Source organism: Pseudophryne corroboree, chromosome 6 (genome assembly GCF_028390025.1).
Source record: "Pseudophryne corroboree isolate aPseCor3 chromosome 6, aPseCor3.hap2, whole genome shotgun sequence".
NCBI lineage: Eukaryota > Metazoa > Chordata > Amphibia > Anura > Myobatrachidae > Pseudophryne > Pseudophryne corroboree.
Genome location: NC_086449.1, coordinates 885062 through 906813, shown reverse-complemented (window position 1 = coordinate 906813; position 21752 = coordinate 885062). Strand labels below are relative to the sequence as shown.

At 50.1% G+C, this 21752-nt stretch overlaps 1 protein-coding gene across 6 annotated transcripts in view; it reads left to right on the top strand.

Annotated features, from left to right (window-relative positions):
• The window catches only part of ELP5 (elongator acetyltransferase complex subunit 5), a 39845-nt gene extending 24049 nt beyond the window's left edge, over positions 1-15796 (top strand). For 5 of the 6 annotated variants that reach the window (XM_063930660.1, XM_063930661.1, XM_063930658.1 and 2 more), the window contains 3 exons: positions 2360-2440; positions 4608-4708; positions 15534-15796. In XM_063930660.1, coding sequence (XP_063786730.1) covers positions 2360-2440; positions 4608-4708; positions 15534-15642 — 291 coding nt within the window. In that variant the 3' untranslated portion in view covers positions 15643-15796. Of the gene's footprint in view, positions 1-2359; positions 2441-3070; positions 3155-4607; positions 4709-15533 lie in introns of those variants that run through there. The other variant, XM_063930659.1, reaches the window with a different exon arrangement.
• Positions 15797-21752: the final 5956 nt, after the last annotated feature.

Genomic DNA, 21752 nt, shown 5'->3' with positions numbered 1-21752 from the left:
CGTGCGCAGTGCTTCCTCTGTGTGCAGTATTACCCCTCTACCCGTGTGCAGCGCTTCCTCTGTGAGTCAGTATTACCCCTCTACCCGTGTGCAGTGCTTCCTCTGTGAGTGCAGTATTACCCCTCTACCCGTGTGCAGTGCTTCCTCTGTGAGTGCAGTATTACCCCTCTACCCGTGTGCAGTGCTTCCTCTGTGAGCCAGTATTACCCCTCTACCCGTGTGCAGTGCTTCCTCTGTGAGTCAGTATTACCCCTCTACCCGTGTGCAGTGCTTCCTCTGTGAGTCAGTATTACCCCTCTACCCGTGTGCAGTGCTTCCTCTGTGAGTCAGTATTACCCCTCTACCCGTGTGCAGTGCTTCCTCTGTGAGTCAGTATTACCCCTCTACCCGTGTGCAGTGCTTCCTCTGTGAGTCAGTATTACCCCTCTACCCGTGCGCAGTGCTTCCTCTGTGAGTCCGTATTACCCCTCTACCCGTGTGCAGCGCTTCCTCTGTGAGTCAGTATTACCCCTCTACCCGTGTGCAGTGCTTCCTCTGTGAGTCAGTATTACCCCTCTACCCGTGTGCAGCGCTTCCTCTGTGAGTCAGTATTACCCCTCTACCAGTGTGCAGTGCTTCCTCTGTGAGTCAGTATTACCCCTCTACCCGTGTGCAGTGCTTCCTCTGTGAGTCAGTATTACCCCTCTACCCGTATGCAGTGCTTCCTCTGTGAGTGCAGTATTACCCCTCTACCCGTGTGCAGTGCTTCCTCTGTGAGTCAGTATTACCCCTCTACCCGTGGGCAGTGCTTCCTCTGTGAGTCCGTATTACCCCTCTACCCGTGTGCAGTGCTTCCTCTGTGAGTCAGTATTACCCCTCTACCCGTGTGCAGTGCTTCCTCTGTGAGTCAGTATTACCCCTCTACCCGTGTGCAGTGCTTCCTCTGTGAGTCAGTATTACCCCTCTATCCGTGTGCAGTGCTTCCTCTGTGAGTCAGTATTACCCCTCTACCCGTGTGCAGTGCTTCCTCTGTGAGTCAGTATTACCGCTCTAACCGTGTGCAGTGCTTCCTCTGTGAGTGCAGTATTACCCCTCTACCCGTGTGCAGTGCTTCCTCTGTGAGTCAGTATTACCGCTCTAACCGTGTGCAGTGCTTCCTCTGTGAGTCAGTATTACCGCTCTAACCGTGTGCAGTGCTTCCTCTGTGAGTGCAGTATTACCCCTCTACCCGTGTGCAGTGCTTCCTCTGTGAGTCAGTATTACCGCTCTAACCGTGTGCAGTGCTTCCTCTGTGAGTCAGTATTACCCCTCTACCCGTGTGCAGTGCTTCCTCTGTGAGTCAGTATTACCCCTCTACCCGTGTGCAGTGCTTCCTCTGTGAGTCAGTATTACCCCTCTATCCGTGTGCAGTGCTTCCTCTGTGAGTCAGTATTACCCCTCTACCCGTGTGCAGTGCTTCCTCTGTGAGTCAGTATTACCGCTCTAACCGTGTGCAGTGCTTCCTCTGTGAGTGCAGTATTACCCCTCTACCCATGTGCAGTGCTTCCTCTGTGAGTCAGTATTACCCCTCTACCCGTGTGCAGTGCTTCCTCTGTGAGTCAGTATTACCCCTCTACCCGTGTGCAGTGCTTCCTCTGTGAGTCAGTATTACCCCTCTACCCGTGTGCAGTGCTTCCTCTGTGAGTCAGTATTACCCCTCTACCCGTGTGCAGTGCTTCCTCTGTGAGTCAGTATTACCCCTCTATCCGTGTGCAGTGCTTCCTCTGTGAGTCAGTATTACCCCTCTACCCGTGTGCAGTGCTTCCTCTGTGAGTCAGTATTACCGCTCTAACCGTGTGCAGTGCTTCCTCTGTGAGTCAGTATTACCCCTCTACCCGTGTGCAGTGCTTCCTCTGTGAGTCAGTATTACCCCTCTACCCGTGTGCAGTGCTTCCTCTGTGAGTCAGTATTACCCCTCTATCCGTGTGCAGTGCTTCCTCTGTGAGTCAGTATTACCCCTCTACCCGTGTGCAGTGCTTCCTCTGTGAGTCAGTATTACCGCTCTAACCGTGTGCAGTGCTTCCTCTGTGAGTGCAGTATTACCCCTCTACCCATGTGCAGTGCTTCCTCTGTGAGTCAGTATTACCCCTCTACCCGTGTGCAGTGCTTCCTCTGTGAGTCAGTATTACCCCTCTACCCGTGTGCAGTGCTTCCTCTGCCCTCACAGTCCAATCACCTGGAATAATGTCACTGCCTCTGCAGAAGTGTCGAAACCTCGTCATCGTTGGCCAATACATTACTCATTGTGTAACAATCTGTCCCCAAAAGACTGGCGCACCGGGCTCTGCTATCTGTAGCAGGAGATAATTCCCCATTATTGTTCCAGATGTCTGTTTTGCAGGTGGAACACATCAGAGTCTGTGATGACTTCTCTCTAGAAACAGTCAATGAGGGGGAGAGGGAACCAGAGCACAGACCTAAGGTGAGATGGGACTGAGGACTGCTCTGTGATGCTAGTGAGGTTCCATGGCAGAATGTGACGTGACAGGGGGCAGTGTGTATGTATCTCTGATTGGGAAATGTTCTCCTCTGCTCATAGAGGGCAGCACTGAGGTGTCTGGTGGTGGAGAGAGAACCAGAGCAGAGACCTGAGGTGAGGGTGGACTGAGGACTGCTCTGTGCTGCTAGTGGGGTTCCATGGCAGAACGTGACGTGACAGGGGGCAGAGTGTATGTGTCTCTGATTGGGAAATGTTCTCCTCTGCTCATAGAGGGCAGCACTGAGGTGTCTGGTGGTGGAGAGAGAACCAGAGCACAGACCTGAGGTGAGATGGGACTGAGGACTGCTCTGTGCTGCTAGTGAGGTTCCATGGCAGAATGTGACGTGACAGGGGGCAGAGTGTATGTGTCTCTGATTGGGAAATGTTCTCCTCTGCTCATAGAGGACAGTACTGAGGTGTCTGGTGGTGGAGAGAGAACCAGAGCACAGACCTGAGGTGAGATGGGACTGAGGACTGCTCTGTGCTGCTAGTGGGGTTCCATGGCAGAATGTGACGTGACAGGGGGCAGAGTGTATGTATCTCTAATTGGGAAATGTTTTCCTCTGCTCATAGAGGGCAGTACTGAGGTGTCTGGTGGGAGAGAGAGAACCAGAGCAGAGACCTGAGGTGAGATGGGACTGAGGACTGCTCTGTGCTGCTAGTGGGGTTCCATGGCAGAATGTGACGTGACAGGGGGCAGAGTGTATGTATCTCTGATTGGGAAATGTTTTCCTCTGCTCATAGAGGGCAGTACTGAGGTGACTGGTGGGGGAGAGAGAACCAGAGCACAGACCTGAGGTGAGATGGGACTGAGGACTGCTCTGTGCTGCTAGTGAGGTTCCATGGCAGAATGTGACGTGACAGGGGGCAGAGTGTATGTGTCTCTGATTGGGAAATGTTCTCCTCTGCTCATAGAGGGCAGTACTGAGGTGTCTGGTGGGAGAGAGAGAACCAGAGCAGAGACCTGAGGTGAGATGGGACTGAGGACTGCTCTGTGCTGCTAGTGGGGTTCCATGGCAGAATGTGACGTGACAGGGGGCAGAGTGTATGTATCTCTGATTGGGAAATGTTTTCCTCTGCTCATAGAGGGCAGTACTGAGGTGACTGGTGGGGGAGAGAGAACCAGAGCACAGACCTGAGGTGAGATGGGACTGAGGACTGCTCTGTGCTGCTAGTGGGGTTCCATGGAAGAATGTGACGTGACAGGGGGCAGAGTGTATGTATCTCTGATTGGGAAATGTTCTCCTCTGCTCATAGAGGGTAGTACTGAGGTGTCTGGTGGTGGAGAGAGAACCAGAGCAGAGACCTGAGGTGAGGGTGGACTGAGGACTGCTCTGTGCTGCTAGTGGGGTTCCATGGCAGAACGTGACGTGACAGGGGGCAGAGTGTATGTGTCTCTGATTGGGAAATGTTCTCCTCTGCTCATAGAGGACAGTACTGAGGTGTCTGGTGGTGGAGAGAGAACCAGAGCACAGACCTGAGGTGAGATGTGACTGAGGACTGCTCTGTGCTGCTAGTGGGGTTCCATGGAAGAATGTGACGTGACAGGGGGCAGAGTGTATGTATCTCTGATTGGGAAATGTTTTCCTCTGCTCATAGAGGGCAGTACTGAGGTGTCTGGTGGGAGAGAGAGAACCAGAGCACAGACCTGAGGTGAGATGGGACTGAGGACTGCTCTGTGATGCTAGTGGGGTTCCATGGCAGAATGTGACGTGACAGGGGGCAGAGTGTATGTATCTCTGATTGGGAAATGTTCTCCTCTGCTCATAGAGGTGTCTGGTGGTGGTAGTGGGGGGGTGGTGGGTGGGTGGGGGTTACATTTTGGCAGCAATGTATGGGATCACACCTGTACTACCAGAAAAGGAAGGACTATAATCTGTAGGGACACTGGTGTGGATGGTGAGATTTGGCGGCACTGTGTCCCATTTCGGTGCATGTTCTGTGTACTCTGAGCGAGCACAGGTGGTAATAATTCCTGGTGATTCTGGAAAACATGCACTGTTAGGGTCAGGACTGGGAAACTGATCATTTGCAGCGTGCAATGCCCGGCAGAAAGGATGGACCTTGTACTAAATGTTTTATTACCATTGTCTCTCATCTCCCATTGAAGGTGGATACCACAGTGAATCTGACATTTAATCCTCGTCTGTCAGAATCTGAGCGAGACCTCAAGGAATCTTCAATTCTACCATATACATTTAGTGACAACAAGTAAGGAGAATATATACACGCCGTGTCCATTATACAGGCAGGAGCGCTGAGGGGGGAGAGGGGGGGGGGGAGGAGGAGTATGGATTGCCCAGGGGAATGAGAGAGCCCCCGCCGTGGGTGACCTGCTTACGTACATGACACGAGGACATAGCCACGCCCACCAGCCCCCGGACCCACCCGAAGTCTCGGCAGGCCTGTATACAAGACATATTGTGGTCTCTAATGCACTGCTGATTCCTCTACTAGCTCTCAGAAGAATATCACTCATAACTAATATTTATCTTTCATCCATAGGGGATACTGGGATGGTGAAGTACAGTGGGGTATAGATGGGTCCATTGGAGCCGGTGCACTTTAAATTTCTTCAAGCTAGTGTGTGCTGGCTCCTCCCCTCTATGCCCCTCCCATCAGACCAGTTTAGAAAATAGTGTCCTCAGAGCCGGTCACACCATGAGGGCTCCAGAGCTTTCTTCAGTTTTGTGTTACTTTACTTTATTAGTTTCAACATACAGGAGTTTATGGGGGGGACCCGTCCACACCTAATAGAGGGGTGCTGGCGCCCGGATCCCCGGCTACCAGGACAGCGGTCCCATTGGAGATCTCACACCGCCGCCATGAGCCCCACAGCCTGCCGCCACCCTGAGCAAGCTGAAAACAAATCTCACCTGTGGTGGGTGGATAGAAGCCGGGAACCCGAGTAGCGAGGACCCCGCTTCAAGTGGCGGCAAACATTACCGTCACACACTGCCCTAATAGAGGGGGCTACTGCGTGATCCTGTGAAAAGGTGTTTCTACCTAAAGACTCTGCTGTAGGCGTGTTTTCCTGTTCATATAGAGGTATAACATGGTTTTCTCACTAAACTGCCTTTAGTAGCCGGGCACAATGCGGCGCTCCGTTTTGAGGGGGTGGAGCTAGCTGCGCAGCGAGAGAACACACATGGGTGCCATTCCTGAGGGAGAAACGCTCCACAGGGATCACAGTCTCCAGAAAGCAATGGGGGACAGACGTGTTGTAGACTAGACCCGGATGAATAACTGCGGAATATTCTGCCAGGCGTGTTATTGCTGTGTTAGGAAGAAGCGTCTCCTGCTCGCTCTCGCTCTCTCTCTGTCTCCCTTCTCCTCTGCACTCTGTATGGGCAAGCAGTGCCTGAGGCTGGTTTACTCTGGTGTGTGTGTTTCTCTGCCGAGCACGGCAGGCAAATCCTGTAATAGCAGTGTGCACAGTCACCAGAAGGTTCTCAGTTTCTCCTTCATCCACTAGGGGCCACTGCAGTGGGCCTACAGGGGGAGGGGGTAATCGCTGTGCAGGGGGGCCAATGCATGTGCGGGAGAGCTGCACAAACAAAAGTGTCTCTGCACAGCTCAGGACTTACTCAGCCGCTGCAACGATCCAGCCTGGAGCCGATGTCAGGAATCCTCCCTCCAAACGGCTGGGCTCGCCTGCGTTCTCCCAGACACTCCCTGGAAACGGTCAGTTGACACCCACAAACGGCCTCTTCCTGTCAATCCTCTTGCGATCGCTGGTGCGATCACTTTCTTCGTTAAATCCGTCACTGTCCGGCGATCCCCGTCGCCTGACGCGCCTGCACATTGCGGTGGATACGCATGCATCCGATTGCTAGCGTGCGATTGGGTCTGAATGACCCCCAATGTACTGAGTCCACCTCACAAGCCAGTAGCAAGTTGGAGGAGGGGCAGGCTCTGTAGCCTAGTGGTTAAGATCCCTGCCCAGAGTGATGTTCCCTGCGCACTGTGATGTCAGGGTCACTGGTTCAAATCCCGGGTTTGACCTGTGTATATAGTATTACCTAAAGAATCAAATTACCACTGGTATTATGGGCCCTACACAGTAGGCGATTGGCCGCCGAGGTGCCCTACGGCCGGTATGGCCAACGGGCGGGGGAGTGACCCGGCCCCATGACCCTGCATGCTAATATGGACAAGATTGTCCATATTGGCTTGCATGTATACCCGACATCAATGATGAACAAGTCGTTGGTGACTACACACTGTTGGTGACTACACACGATCAGATCGTCCAGCTAGATCTATAAGTGTGCAGGGCCCAGTACGGTCGCATGCCTCAGAGACCAGACTTAGAAGAGAGGAGATGTAAAAGTTACAGGATGATTACGAGGAGGCTAACACGCCTTGCCAGGGAGAGAAGCTCTTGGTTTGCTATAAGACAATCTGGAATACTAGACACTGTAGCAACCTGTATACTTTAGTGAACCACGGAAGTCTGCGGTTACTTTTCTAACTTTTCTATATCCCAGGCATTGAATACACATGGGTACATCCAGATAAAAAATCTCCCATTTTCCTCTATCATCCTCTCCATTTCCTCCAGAGGATAGGAAGCTCTGGAGGAATCCGCCAACTGTGGACCCTATCCAAAAATATTGTGCTTCCAATTCCAGGGGCGACTTCCCAAAGACTGTGGTCAGACTGTAAGAGGACAAAGCCTCAGATGATGGAATGCACAATAAAATCACTATATAGCTGCAGGTGTGGCCCGGCAACCACTAATTGTGGGATTCTGGCTTTCTAAGGCCATAATAAAATGGGATTCACATCTAGCAGAAGGTATTCAAGAGTACAAAGCCTCCGATCACTCAACACGTACGGGAAGCAGCGGCCCATTGGTGTAAAACATCCAGACGAAGGACATGCTGACCTCTTCTATATCAGAAGTGGAAGTCTCCACAAGGTGAGCCTCGTGGCTGCGTCAATGGGCAGCAGCTGCTGAGTCCAAGAGAGGGGTAGAGAGTCTACCATATACAGGAGAAGTGTTGTGTGCAGAGGACTTCAATAAGTGGCTGATACAGGCTGCTGCTGGAAAATCCACTTACCTCCCCTCGGCTGCTCCAATGGCATGGCGGGCTTATTCGGGCCCGTCCTTTCATTCCTTTCATGCTGCAAGATTTAGAGGTAAAGCCAGAGGAGCTTCATTAGCAGGACGCGGACAGGGCAACAGGTACAGAGCAGCAGTTCTGATGTCACAGCGCCTTCAGCATACGTTCTACCCCTGGCGGATCTCAGGGTAGACGCAGGTCTAAAACACTTCAGTCATATTTGGAAACACCCCTGCCAGGAGAGTCAGAGATGTGGTCTCCTATGACTACAAGATAGTGTTTTGACACATTGCCGCCTCATAGATTTGTCACATCAGGTTTACCAGTTTCTTTATAGACACGGTAACACTACAGGAGTCTATAAACAGACAGAAGGTCAGGCCCATTCTGTATCTGAAGTCCCTAAACCCATACCTACAGGTCTTCAAATGAAATATAGAATCTCTGCCGGCAATCATCACAGGACTGGACAAAAGAGAGTTCCTGGTATCCCTGTATATCAAGGAGGCCTACCTCCATATTCCAATATTGACTCCACATCAGGCATTCCTACGCTTTGCAATCAAAGACGATCATTATCAATTCCAGGCCTTACCTTTCGGTCTTTTAACAGCGCCGACAGTCTTCATACAGGTCATGGCGGAGATGATGTTATAACTCCGACTTTAGGGAGTAAATATTGTACCATATCTGGACGATCTGCTCATTAAGTCCAAGGAACACCTACTGCGCAGCATTACTCTCACAAACGTCTATTGATCCATCTGGGTGGGTTCTCAATCTCCAAAGATCCCACTTACTACCTACTCAGAAACTTCAGTTTCTGGGTGAGAGTCTGGATACAGTATCTCAGAGAGTGTTTCTTCCTCTAGGAAGGGCTAAAGCAATCCAACATTTGGTACGCTCAGTCCTGCAGCCACAAAAGGTCTATGTCCATCTTTGCATACCCCTACTAGGGGAGATGGTTGTCCCCTTTGAAGCAATACAGTCGGAAGGTTTCGTTCCCGAACATTCTAGCTGGATCTCCTTGCAAAATGGTCAAGATAACATCTGCACATGCACTGACTGATCCGTCCTTCACCGAAGATAAGAGTGGCATTGCTGTGGTGGCTACAGACCTCGCACCTAGTGGAGGGACGAGTTTTTGGAAGTCTCATTTGGACTTTGCTAACAATGGATGTGAGCTTCAGGGGCTGCGGAGCAGTAACCCACGGTGCACAATTTCAAGACAGGTGGTCATTGCTAGATACTACCTTTCCAATGAATATTATGAAATTACGAGCAGTCTTCAATACCCTGCGACAGGCTGCTTACCTACTTCAGTACCAGACCATTTAGGTACAATCCGACAATGCAATGGCAGTGGCATCCTTAAACCGCCAGGGTGGACCAAAGGCAGAGCAGCTATGATAGAAGTAACCAAGTTCTTCACTGGGCAGAAAGCAATACAACAGCAATCGCTGCAGTCTTTATACTAGGAGTGGACACCTGGGAAGCGGCCTGCCTCAGCAGACAAGATCTACACCCGGGGGAGTGGGGACTTCATTCCCAAGCTTTGCACCAGATAGTATCCTGGTGGGGTCGGCCACAGTTAGACCTGATGGCTTCTCAAAGCAACAAGATGCTTCACCGCTGTTTGAGACCGAGGGACTCACAGGCGTTAGTGGTAGACGACGCCTTGGAATTATCAGAGGGTGTTTCCTCCATTTCCATTCTCCCAAGAGTTCTAAAGCGAATATAGACGGAGAAGATACAGGCAATCCTTGTTGCCCCAGACTTGTCACGCAGGGCGTGGTACACAGATCTCCTCTCTTCTGGTAGACAATCTATGGCCCCTTACCACTGAGAGAGGATCTTCTTCAGCAAGGGCCGTTCGTCCATCCAGACTTTCAACATCCAAGCTGGTACTCTTAGCCGCTGTACGGGTGATTCTATCAAAACGAGGCTTTCCGAGCGCAGTCATTCCGACTCTGCTCCAAGCTAGAAAGAAAGTCAGGTCACTACAATAAATCTGGAAAGCGTCTGTTTCGTGGTGTGCGCGGCTACGATACTCACCAGTGATGTTCAAACTGGGATGCCTACTACGTTTCCTCCATTCTAGAGTGGATGTAGTGTTACGTTTCATCTCACTGAAAGTTCAGACTTCAGCATTGTCACTCTTTTTCCAAAAGCGGTAACGCTAGTTCCAGAAGTTCAGACTTCATGGAGTGCTTCAGTTACAACCTTTTTTTGTACTGCCTTTTGGCTCCTTAGTATCTAAATTTAGTTTTAGATTTTCCCTTATCCTCTTGGTTTGCAACCTTGGAAACCGCAGAGGACCCGTTCTCCCCTGTAAGACAGTAACCTTGCTGGCCCTAGCTTTAGCGAGCAGTCTTGGATTTAGGGGTTCTGTCTTGTAAGGCCCCCCCCCCCCTTTTCTTATTTCTCACAAGGACAGAGCAGAGCTCAGACCTCGACACACTTTTCTGCGATAGGGAGTCTAGGTTTTTTTTGTTTAAATCTACCGATTGTTGTCCCGGTTATTCCAGATTCTTCCAATCTTCCTAGATCCCTGGATGTTGTCGGAGCTCTACGTCAGAAAGTCAGATGTTCTTTTGTTTTGTATGATGCCAACAGGATGGGTTGGCGGGCTTCCAAACAGATGTTTGCTAAGTGGATCAGACTCGCTATCCAACAGGCATATTCACCAGCAGCTGTGCATATACCGCAGTCTGTTACAGCCCACTCAACCAGATTGGTGGGTTCTTCTTGGGCGGCTGCTGCCCGGTTAGGTGCTAATACTTTTGTTCGGTTTTCATGCCTGATTCCCTGGCATCTGAGGATGCTCAGTTTGGTCGCTCAGTATTGCAGAGACCTCAGCACTCCCGCCCGTGATGAGAGCTTTGGGACATCCCCACTTAAGAGAAAACGGATTTTGGTACTTACCGGTAAATCCTTTTCTCGTAGTCCATAGGGGATACTGGGCGCCCGCCTCTGTGCTTCGTTACTCTTCCTGCAAACAGTTTCATTGTATGTAGGTGATGCAGTAGTTTGGTTCAGTTCCCTGTTCCCTATTGTTTCTTGTTTATCTTCTTGTGCTGTTCTCTCTTTACTGTTCTGTTTTTCCTCCTCCTGAGTTATGTTCCGTCTCCTCGGGCACAGTTTCTAAACTGGTCTGATGGGAGGAGCCAGCACACACTAGGTTGAAGAAATGTAAAGTGCACCAGCTCCAATGGACCCTATCTATACCCCACTGTAATTCACCATCCCAGTATCCCCTATGGACTACGAGAAAAGGATTTACCGGTAAACACCAAAATCCCGTTATCATTCCTCCATCACAGTGACCTCTAACCCCACCTATATATCACTTCGTCACTGTGACCCCTATCCCCACCTATATATCACTCCTCTGTCATTGTGACCTCTATCCCCACCTATATATCACTCCTCCATCACTGTGACCTCTATCCCTACCTATATATCACTCCTCCATCACTGTGACCCCTATCCCCACCTATATATCACTCCCCCATCACTGTGACCTCTATCCCCACCTATATATCACTCCTCCATCACTGTGACCCCTATCCCCACCTATATATCACTACTCCATCACTGTGACACCTATCCCCACCTATATATCACTCCTCCATCACTGTGACCCCTATCCCCACCTATATATCACTCCTCTGTCATTGTGACCTCAATCCCCACCTATATATCACTTCTCCGTCACTGTGACCTCTATCCCCACCTATATATCACTCCTACATCACTGTGACCTCTATCCCCACCTATATATCACTCCTCCATCACTGTGACCTCTATCCCCACCTATATATCACTCCTCCATCACTGTGACCTCTATCCCCACCTATATATCACTCCTCCATCACTGTGACCTCTATCCCCACCTATATATCACTCCTCCATCACTGTGACCCCCTATCCCCACCTATATATCACTCCCCCATCACTGTGACCTCTATCCCCACCTATATATCACTTCGTCTCTGTGACCCCTATCCCCACCTATATATCACTCCTCCATCACTGTGACCTCTATCCCCACCTATATATCACTCCTCCATCACTGTGACCTCTATCCCCACCTATATATCACTCCTCCATCACTGTGACCTCTATCCCCACCTATATATCACTCCTCCATCACTGTGACCCCTATCCCCACCTATATATCACTTCGTCACTGTGACCCCTATCCCCACCTATATATCACTCCTCCATCACTGTGACCTCTATCCCCACCTATATATCACTCCCCCATCACTGTGACCTCTATCCCCACCTATATATCACTTCGTCACTGTGACCCCTATCCCCACCTATATATCACTCCTCTGTCATTGTGACCTCTATCCCCACTTATATATCACTCCTCCGTCACTGTGACCTCTATCCCTACCTATATATCACTCCTCCATCACTGTGACCCCTATCCCCACCTATATATCACTTCCCCATCACTGTGACCTCTATCCCCACCTATATATCACTTCCCCATCACTGTGACCTCTATCCCCACCTATATATCACTCCTCCATCACTGTGACCTCTATCCCCACCTATATATCACTCCTCCATCACTGTGACCTCTATCCCCACCTATATATCACTCCTACATCACTGTGACCTCTATCCCCACCTATATATCACTCCTCCATCACTGTGACCTCTATCCCCACCTATATATCACTCCTCCATCACTGTGACCCCTATCCCCACCTATATATCACTACTCCGTCACTGTGACCTCTATCCCCACCTATATATCACTCCCCCATCACTGTGACCTCTATCCCCACCTATATATCACTCCTCCATCACTGTGACCCCTATCCCCACCTATATATCACTTCGTCACTGTGACCCCTATCCCCACCTATATATCACTCCTCCATCACTGTGACCCCTATCCCCACCTATATATCACTACTCCGTCACTGTGACCTCTATCCCCACCTATATATCACTCCTCCATCACTGTGACCCCTATCCCCACCTATATATCACTCCTCCATCACTGTGACCCCTATCCCCACCTATATATCACTACTCCGTCACTGTGACCTCTATCCCCACCTATATATCACTACTCCATCACTGTGACCCCTATCCCCACCTATATATCACTTCGTCACTGTGACCCCTATCCCCACCTATATATCACTCCTCTGTCATTGTGACCTCTATCCCCACCTATATATCACTCCTCCATCACTGTGACCTCTATCCCCACCTATATATCACTTCCCCATCACTGTGACCTCTATCCCCACCTATATATAACTCCTCCATCACTGTGACCTCTATCCCCACCTATATATCACTCCTCCATCACTGTGACCTCTATCCCCACCTATATATCACTCCTTCATCACTGTGACCTCTATCCCCACCTATATATCACTCCTCCATCACTGTGACCTCTATCCCCACCTATATGTCACTCCTCCATCACTGTGACCTCTATCCCCACCTATATGTCACTCCTCCATCACTGTGAGCTCTATCCCCACCTATATATCACTCCTCCATCACTGTGACCCCTAACCCCACCTATATATCACTATGACCCCTATCCCCACCTATATATCACTCCTCCATCACTGTGACCCCTAACCCCACCTATATATCACTGTGACCTCTATCCCCACCTATATATCACTGCTCCGTCCCTGTGACACCTATCCCCACCTATATATCACTCCTCCATCACTGTGACCCCTATCCCCACCTATATATCACTCCTACATCACTATGACCCCTATCCCCACCTATATATCACTCCCCCATCACTGTGACCTCTATCCCCACCTATATATCACTCCCCCATCACTGTGACCCCTATCCCCACCTATATATCACTCCTCCATCACTGTGACCTCTATCCCCACCTATATATCACTCCTCCATCACTGTGACCCCTATCCCCACCTATATATCACTTCGTCACTGTGACCCCTATCCCCACCTATATATCACTCCTCCATCACTGTGACCTCTATCCCCACCTATATATCACTCCTCCATCACTGTGACCTCTATCCCCACCTATATATCACTCCCCCCATCACTGTGACCTCTATCCCCACCTATATATCACTCCTCCATCACTGTGACCTCTATATCACTCCCCCATTACTGTGACCTCTATCCCCACCTATATGTCACTGTGACCACAGTATGGTGTTGTAGATCTCGTTCTGGATCTTTGTATTTAGTTGGAGGGGTTTTGTGTAGTTTATATTTCTTACTGATCTCCATTTACAGCTCCAAAGAAGTTGTGTTCTAGCTCTTTTATATCTGCTGTAATGCGGTGTGTGGCGTTTATAGCGTGATGGTTTATAGCTGTTATGTGTATTGTTGCAGTTCTTATGTTGTCTGTCTCTGTGTGGTAAAGTTGGTGGGTTTTCGGATAGAGTATTACGTGGCTTGGTCTGTGAGGGGGGTTCGGTGGGTTTTCGGATAGAGTATTACGTGGCTTGGTCTGTGAGGGGGGTTCGGTGGGTCTTTCGGATAGAGTATTACATGGCTTGGTCTGTGAGGGGGGTTTGGTGGGTTTTCGGATAGAGTATTACGTGGCTTGGTCTGTGAGGGGGGTTAGGTGGGTTTTCGGATAGAGTATTACATGGCTTGGTCTGTGAGGGGGGTTCGGTCGGTTTTCGGATAGAGTATTACATGGCTTGGTCTGTGAGGGGGGTTCGGTGGGTTTTCGGATAGAGTATTACATGGCTTGGTCTGTGAGGGGGGGTTCGGTGGGTTTTCGAATAGAGTGTTACGTGGCTTGGTCTGTGAGGGGGGTTCGGTGGGTTTTCGGATAGAGTATTACGTGGCTTGGTCTGTGAGGGGGGGTTCGGTGGGTTTTCGAATAGAGTGTTACGTGGCTTGGTCTGTGAGGGGGGGTTCGGTGGGTTTTCGAATAGAGTGTTACGTGGCTTGGTCTGTGAGGGGGGTTCGGTGGGTTTTCGGATAGAGTATTACGTGGCTTGGTCTGTGAGGGGGGGTTCGGTGGGTTTTCGAATAGAGTGTTACGTGGCTTGGTCTGTGAGGGGGGTTCGGTGGGTTTTCGGATAGAGTATTACATGGCTTGGTCTGTGAGGGGGTTCGGTGGGTTTTCGGATAGAGTATTACGTGGCTTGGTCTGTGAGGGGGGGTTCGGTGGGTTTTCGAATAGAGTGTTACGTGGCTTGGTCTGTGAGGGGGGTTCGGTGGGTTTTCGGATAGAGTATTACATGGCTTGGTCTGTGAGGGGGTTCGGTGGGTTTTCGGATAGAGTGTTACGTGGCTTGGTCTGTGAGGGGGGTTCGGTGGGTTTTCGGATAGAGTATTACATGGTTTGGTCTGTGAGGAGGGTTCGGTGGGTTTTCGGATAGAGTGTTACGTGGCTTGGTCTGTGAGGGGGGTTCGGTGGGTTTTCGGATAGAGTATTACGTGGCTTGGTCTGTGAGGGGGGTTAGGTGGGTTTTCAGATAGAGTATTACATGGCTTGGTCTGTGAGGGGGGGTTCGGTGGGTTTTCGGATAGAGTGTTACGTGGCTTGGTCTGTGAGGGGGGTTAGGTGGGTTTTCGGATAGAGTATTACATGGCTTGGTCTGTGAGGGGGGTTCGGTGGGTTTTCGGATAGAGTATTACATGGCTTGGTCTGTGAGGGGGGTTCGGTGGACATCAGGATGAATGTGCGGAGTTAGATCAGCGTGATACAATTATTACCGCTCATCAGTATGACGTGGTTCTTCCATCAGTGCACCCCTTGTACCTCAGTGAGAGGGTTTTGATCTGTAGGCTCTCCGTACAGTGGGGTAAATCTGTATTATTACTATAAAACACTGCAGACGCGCCGGGTACTCGCCAATGGTTGCAGTTCCCAGGCTGTTACATTCGCCGCTTTGATCATGTTACATGTGGGAGGAAATAGACCCAGATTGTACGGACTTCAGTGTCTTCTGCTGTTTCTCTTACAGGAAATTGTCTCTTCTGCAGTCTGCCGCGGGATCCGCAAAGATTTACTATGATCCAGACCCGACCGATGACCTGGATGACGAGGACCCGGACGATGACCTGGATGTGTAGCGTCGGCCGCATGTATAAGGAATTTCCCTCCCTGTGTATTGTACTGAATGTGGCTGCTCCCACGTCACCGCCTCCAGTACACGCCAGATCTGCGCAGTTATATTTCATGTTATCACACTTTGTATTTAAGACAATAAAATGACTTCAGCAGCAAGATGCCCCTTTTATATTTATATACTGGTATATAAACTCCCTGGACACAGTGGATGCAGGACACTTACCAACCTTTCTGGGGGGGCTGGGAGCGCCCCCAATTTTCGGGAGCCTCCTGGCCGTTTCGGAACGGTAGGCAAGTATGATGTACTTTAGGTCGTTCACGTCTGTGCAACCACAATACTGCATGTATTCAAGCTTCCTGCTGCCCACATCCATGCTCTGCCCATGACTCCACCCAGCACCTGACGTAACAAGGTAATTCCGGCCGACAATGCTCGTGACGTAACCGGGCTTTCCTGCGCGGCACAACTTGTGAACATCAGACATGAAGGCAATGTTTCGTTGAAATAATACTGAGAAAGCCAACCCCTGGACCTTCAGTCAGGAAAGACGCAAGCCGGCATCCAATCCCAGTTGCAGAAAGGAAAGGATTCGGGAGAGCTTAAACACTGTCGGGTTATAGGTCCTTGCCAAACAGCAAGTAAAGAAGACACGCCAAATCCATAAATCCTGGCAGAAGTGAGTTTATGGGCGTTCAACACAGTGCAAATGACCCTAGTGAAAAACCCCTTAGCTCTGTACAAGGATGTCTCGAGCCACCCAGTCAAAGCTAGTCAGGACAGGTCAGAGGGCAGGCCCTGAGAGAGCAGATCCGGTCACAGATGAGCGCCGACGGGGAGACCGAGATGGTCTGCGTACCAAGCTCGCCTCGGCCAGTCTGGGGGTACCAGAATCATGGTGCCGCCCTCCCGCTTCAACTTGCGGAGGACTCGTGAAATGAGAAAGATCGGAGGGAAGATGTGCAGGAGGTCGAATTCCCATTGACCGGACAAGGCGTCCTCTAGTAGAGCCTCCGGATTCCTGGTGCATGCACAGTACGTTGGAATCTTGCAATTGTGGCGTGGCGCCATCAAATCTATGTCCGGCATATCCCAGCGATGGACTAGCAACTGAAAGGCGTCTGGATGCAGAGCCCACTCTCCTGAATGGGCGGTCTGGCGGTTTAGGAAGACCGCCTTCCAATTCTGGACTCCTGGAATGAAGACTGCTGACAGAGCCGTGAGATGACGCTCCGCCTACTTGAAGATGCAACTCGCCTCTTTCATGGTGCCTCGGCTGTGAGGGCCACAGCTCTGAGTTCTAGGATGTCGGTGGGAAGACAACTCTCCTGAGCCGTCCATAGACCATGGAAGGATTGTTGGCAGGTGACTGCCCCTAACCCGGGCAAGCTGCCGCGGGTGGTAAGTAGAACCCACTCCAGCATCCAAAGGGACGGCCCCTGTTCAGGTTCGATGCCTGAAGTCACCAAAAGAGGGAGAGCCGAACATCCAGAGAGAGAACGATCGTCTGAGTCCGGATCTGGAAATGGGACTTGCTCCACCTGGAGAGAATCTCCCACTGAAGCGGACATGAGTGAAACTGGGCATATTCCACCATGTAGAAGGTGGATACCATCGACTCCAGGAGCCGCATGCAGGAGTGGATAGACACCCCTCTGATCTTGTCCTATAGATTTCGAAGCTTGTCCTCTGGTAGGAAGGGCCCCCAAATGAAGCATCTGCTAAATCGGGTTCACAGACTTTGGCCAATTGATGATCCAGCGGTGGGACTGGAGAAGGTCCACCAGCAGATGGAGAGAATTACTGAGGACCTCCGGTGACTGGGCTATGATAAGCAGATCATCCAGGTACGGTAAAATCCTGATTCCCCTGTGCCTTAGATGAGCTGCTATGACCTTTCTGAAGACACGAGGGGCCGTGGAAAGATTAAAAATCAATGCATGAAACTAATATTGATCCTTCTGGACTGCAAAGCAAAGGTGCCCTTTTGGAATGTAAATCAGCTCTCCAAGAACTAAGCCAGAGGGCTTTCCTAGCCAAAATGGAGGAAGCTGATGCCTTGGACGCCAGAATACCAGCGTCTAGGGCAGCCTCCCCCAAATATGAAGCAGCCAACTGTGGATATCAGTTACTGTAGGCAGCAACTCATCCCTGGGGTTCCTCTGGATAAGCCCCTTTTCAGGGCCTTCGCCCAATCGCCGAGGCCCTTTGCCACCCAAGCAGACGCCAGAGCCAGTCGTACAGTGGTGCCCGTGTGGGAATAAATAACTTTAAGGCAGTTTTCCAACTTCATATCTGTTGGTTCCTTAAGAGAAGCCGTGTTAGGGATAGGCAGGGTAGAGCTCATAACCAGTCAAACCACATGTGCGTCCACCGGAGGAGACTCCCACTTAGTAGCCAGTCGTTTGGATACCTGAAAGCGGTGATTAGGTATTACCCATGCCTAAGGTAAAAGTTCCTCCAGCTGAGCTGACTTGGGGAATTGCACCAAGGTCTTCCTTTTTTTTTACTTGAAGACTGGAGCTTTAGACCAGGTAGCAGGTTCCTCTTCTTCAATAGTCAGGACATCTCTCATTGCTCTGAACCAGGGCCTCTACGTCCAATCGAGATGGAGCCTCGTCCATCACCAAAGAAGCTTCTACTTCCGAAGAAATAGACATACTTGTGAGGATGTTTCTGACTCTGAAGCGCCAGGAGACTGCGGGGTAGAACTACCTCTCCCCAGCGCACTTCATTTGGAACCCCTGCCCTTGTCTAGCATCTGCTGGAAGGATGCCGACACCTGCGCTAAACCCTGTACCGACTGTAAGAGGACACTCACCCATAGAGGTTCCAATGTGGGTGGCTGCAGATCAGACTGCACTGGTGTAGCAGGTTGGGTTCCTGAAGTGGACTGCGCAGGTGCTGTGGCAGACAAGCGATCCACTAGCTGCGACGTCACTTGTGTTAAAGAGGCTGTCCCCTGGTGGGATGCTGCTGCAGGGGCCTCCCGCTGTGTGTCCACATAACATGGGACCCAGAGGCCATCCTGTATCTGATCCTGTGGAGAAAGACCAGCAGCACAGGATATATATGGGCGCAGCACAGGAGCTCTGCCTCCCTACGTGTTTGCCCTTGGAAGACATGTTAAAGTCCCAGGCAAATCCCACAAAAGTGATATAAAGCAAGGTGTGACTACATACAGTGCAATGTATGTGACAGCCGCACTAATTCACTCATAAAGAAGTGAGGAAAGGGGGAGAAAAAGCCACACAGTGATAGACAACGTGAAATCCAGGCAGGGAGAGAAACACTGGAATAGATAAAAATGAAAGTGAAAATGGCAATCACCCCCGCACAGGCACACCTAGTGCAGGAAACAATGCGTGGGATAGAAATGCTCAACTATCCAAGCCCCAGGCAGCAATGTATAACCTGACCGCAGGGCATACCTCCCAACTTTACACAGTGTAGATTCTGGACCAGGTGCACCGGAGACACGCACGTGGCCGGAAAAGAACCGTGGCCTCTGGTGGAGTGGGCGTGGAATCGGGACAGTTGGGAGGTATGCCTCCCCATTGCGCTCCCTGGTGTGGGGCGGGGGTCTGGCCGAGGTCACATGCCCATTTGCCACCGGAGCCGGGGGCTGGTGACATGGCAGTGCAGGCATCCTATAGGATACCCAGTGCTGCACACTCACAGAAAAAAATAAAAAAGAAAGAAAGAAATGAAAGTTAAGGCTGCTTAAAAAAGCACCTGTTATACAAGATGCCCAGCTCCTGCCGGCACCAAACCAAAAACTGGCCTGCCCTTCCTGGGGTGGGGTATAGGTGGAGGAGGAGCCTGGGCTGCCCAGAGTCAAAAGTTTAACTGTTTGGTGCCCATTACCCACCTTCAAGCCATGTGTCACCTATGGAGTAATGTGCTATATGTGACAGTGCTGGGATCCTCTATACTGTCCTGTCACATATAGACCCGTGTTCCCATACAGCTCTCCTCCCTGTAATGTGCTATGTGTGACAGTACTGGTATCCTCTATACTGTCCTGTCACATATAGACCTGTGTTCCCATACAGCTCTCCTCCCTGTAATACACTGTAATGTGCTATATGTGACAGTGCTGGGGTCCTCTATACTGTCCTGTCACATATAGACCTGTGTTCCCATACAGCTCTCCTCCCTGTAATGTGCTATGTGTGACAGTACTGGGATCCTCTATACTGTCCTGTCACATATATACCTGTGTTCCCATACAGCTCTCCTCCCTGTAATACACTGTAATGTGCTATATGTGACATTGCTGGGATCCTCTATACTGTCCTGTCACATATAGACCTGTGTTCCCATACATCTCTCCTCCCTGTAATGTGCTATATGTGACAGTGCTGGATCCTCTATACTGTCCTGTCACATATATACCTGTGTTCCCATACAACTCTCCTCCCTGTAATACACTGTAATGTGCTATATGTGACTGTGCTGGGCTCCTCTATACTGTCCTGTCACATATAGACCTGTGTTCCCATACAGCTCTCCTCCCTGTAATACACTGTAATGTGCTATATGTGACAGTGCTGGGATCCTCTATACTGTCCTGTCACATATAGACCTGTGTTCCCATACAGCTCTCCTCCCTGTAATACACTGTAATGTGCTATATGTGACAGTGCTGGTATCCTCTATACTGTCCTGTCACATATAGACCTGTGTTCCCATACATCTCTCCTCCCTGTAATACACTGTAATGTGCTATATGTGACAGTGCTGGGATCCTCTATACTGTCCTGTCACATATAGACCCGTGTTCCCATACAGCTCTCCTCCCTGTAATACACTGTAATGTGCTATATGTGACAGTGCTGGGATCCTCTATACTGTCCTGTCACATATAGCCTGTGTTCCCATACATCTCTCCTCCCTGTAACACACTGTAATGTGCTATATGTGACAGTGCTGGGATCCTCTATACTGTCCTGTCACATATAGACCTGTGTTCCCATACAGCTCTCCTCCCTGTAATACACTGTAATGTGCTATATGTGACAGTGCTGGGATCCTCTATACTGTCCTGTCACATATAGACCTGTGTTCCCATACAGCTCTCCTCCATGTAATACACTGTAATGTGCTATATGTGACAGTGCTGGGATCCTCTATACTGTCATGTCACATATAGACCTGTGTTACCATACAGCTCCTCCCTGTAGTACACTGTAATGTGCTATATGTGACAGTGCTGAGCTCCTCTATACTGTCCTGTCACATATAGACCTGTGTTCCCATACAGCTCTCCTCCCTGTAATACACTGTAATGTGCTATATGTGACGGTGCTGGGCTCCTCTATACTGTCCTGTCACATATAGACATGTGTTCCCATACAGCTCTCCTCCCTGTACTGCACTGTAATGTGCTATATGTGACAGTGCTGGTATCCTCTATACTGTCCTGTCACATATAGACCCGTGTTCCCATACAGCTCTCCTCCCTGTAATACACTGTAATGTGCTATATGTGACGGTGCTGGGCTCCTCTATACTGTCCTGTCACATATAGACATGTGTTCCTATACAGCTCTCCTCCCTGTACTGCACTGTAATGTGCTATATGTGACAGTGCTGGTATCCTCTATACTGTCCTGTCACCTATAGACCCGTGTTCCCATACAGCTCTCCTCCCTGTAATACAGTGTAATATGATATATGTGACAGTGCTGGGATCCTCTATACTGTCCTGTCACATATAGACCTGTGTACCCATACATCTCTCCTCCCTGTAATACACTGTAATGTGCTATATGTGACAGTGCTGGGATCCTCTATACTGTCCTGTCACATATAGACCTGTGTTCCCATACATCTCTCCTCCCTGTAATACACTGTAATGTGCTATATGTGACAGTGCTGGGATCCTCTATACTGTCCTGTCACATATAGACCTGTGTTACCATACAGCTCCTCCCTGTAGTACACTGTAATGTGCTATATGTGACAGTGCTGAGCTCCTCTATACTGTCCTGTCACATATAGACCCCGTGTTCCCATACAGCTCTCCTCCCTGTAATACACTGTAATGTGCTATATGTGACAGTGCTAGGATCCTCTATACTGTCCTGTCACATATAGACATGTGTTCCC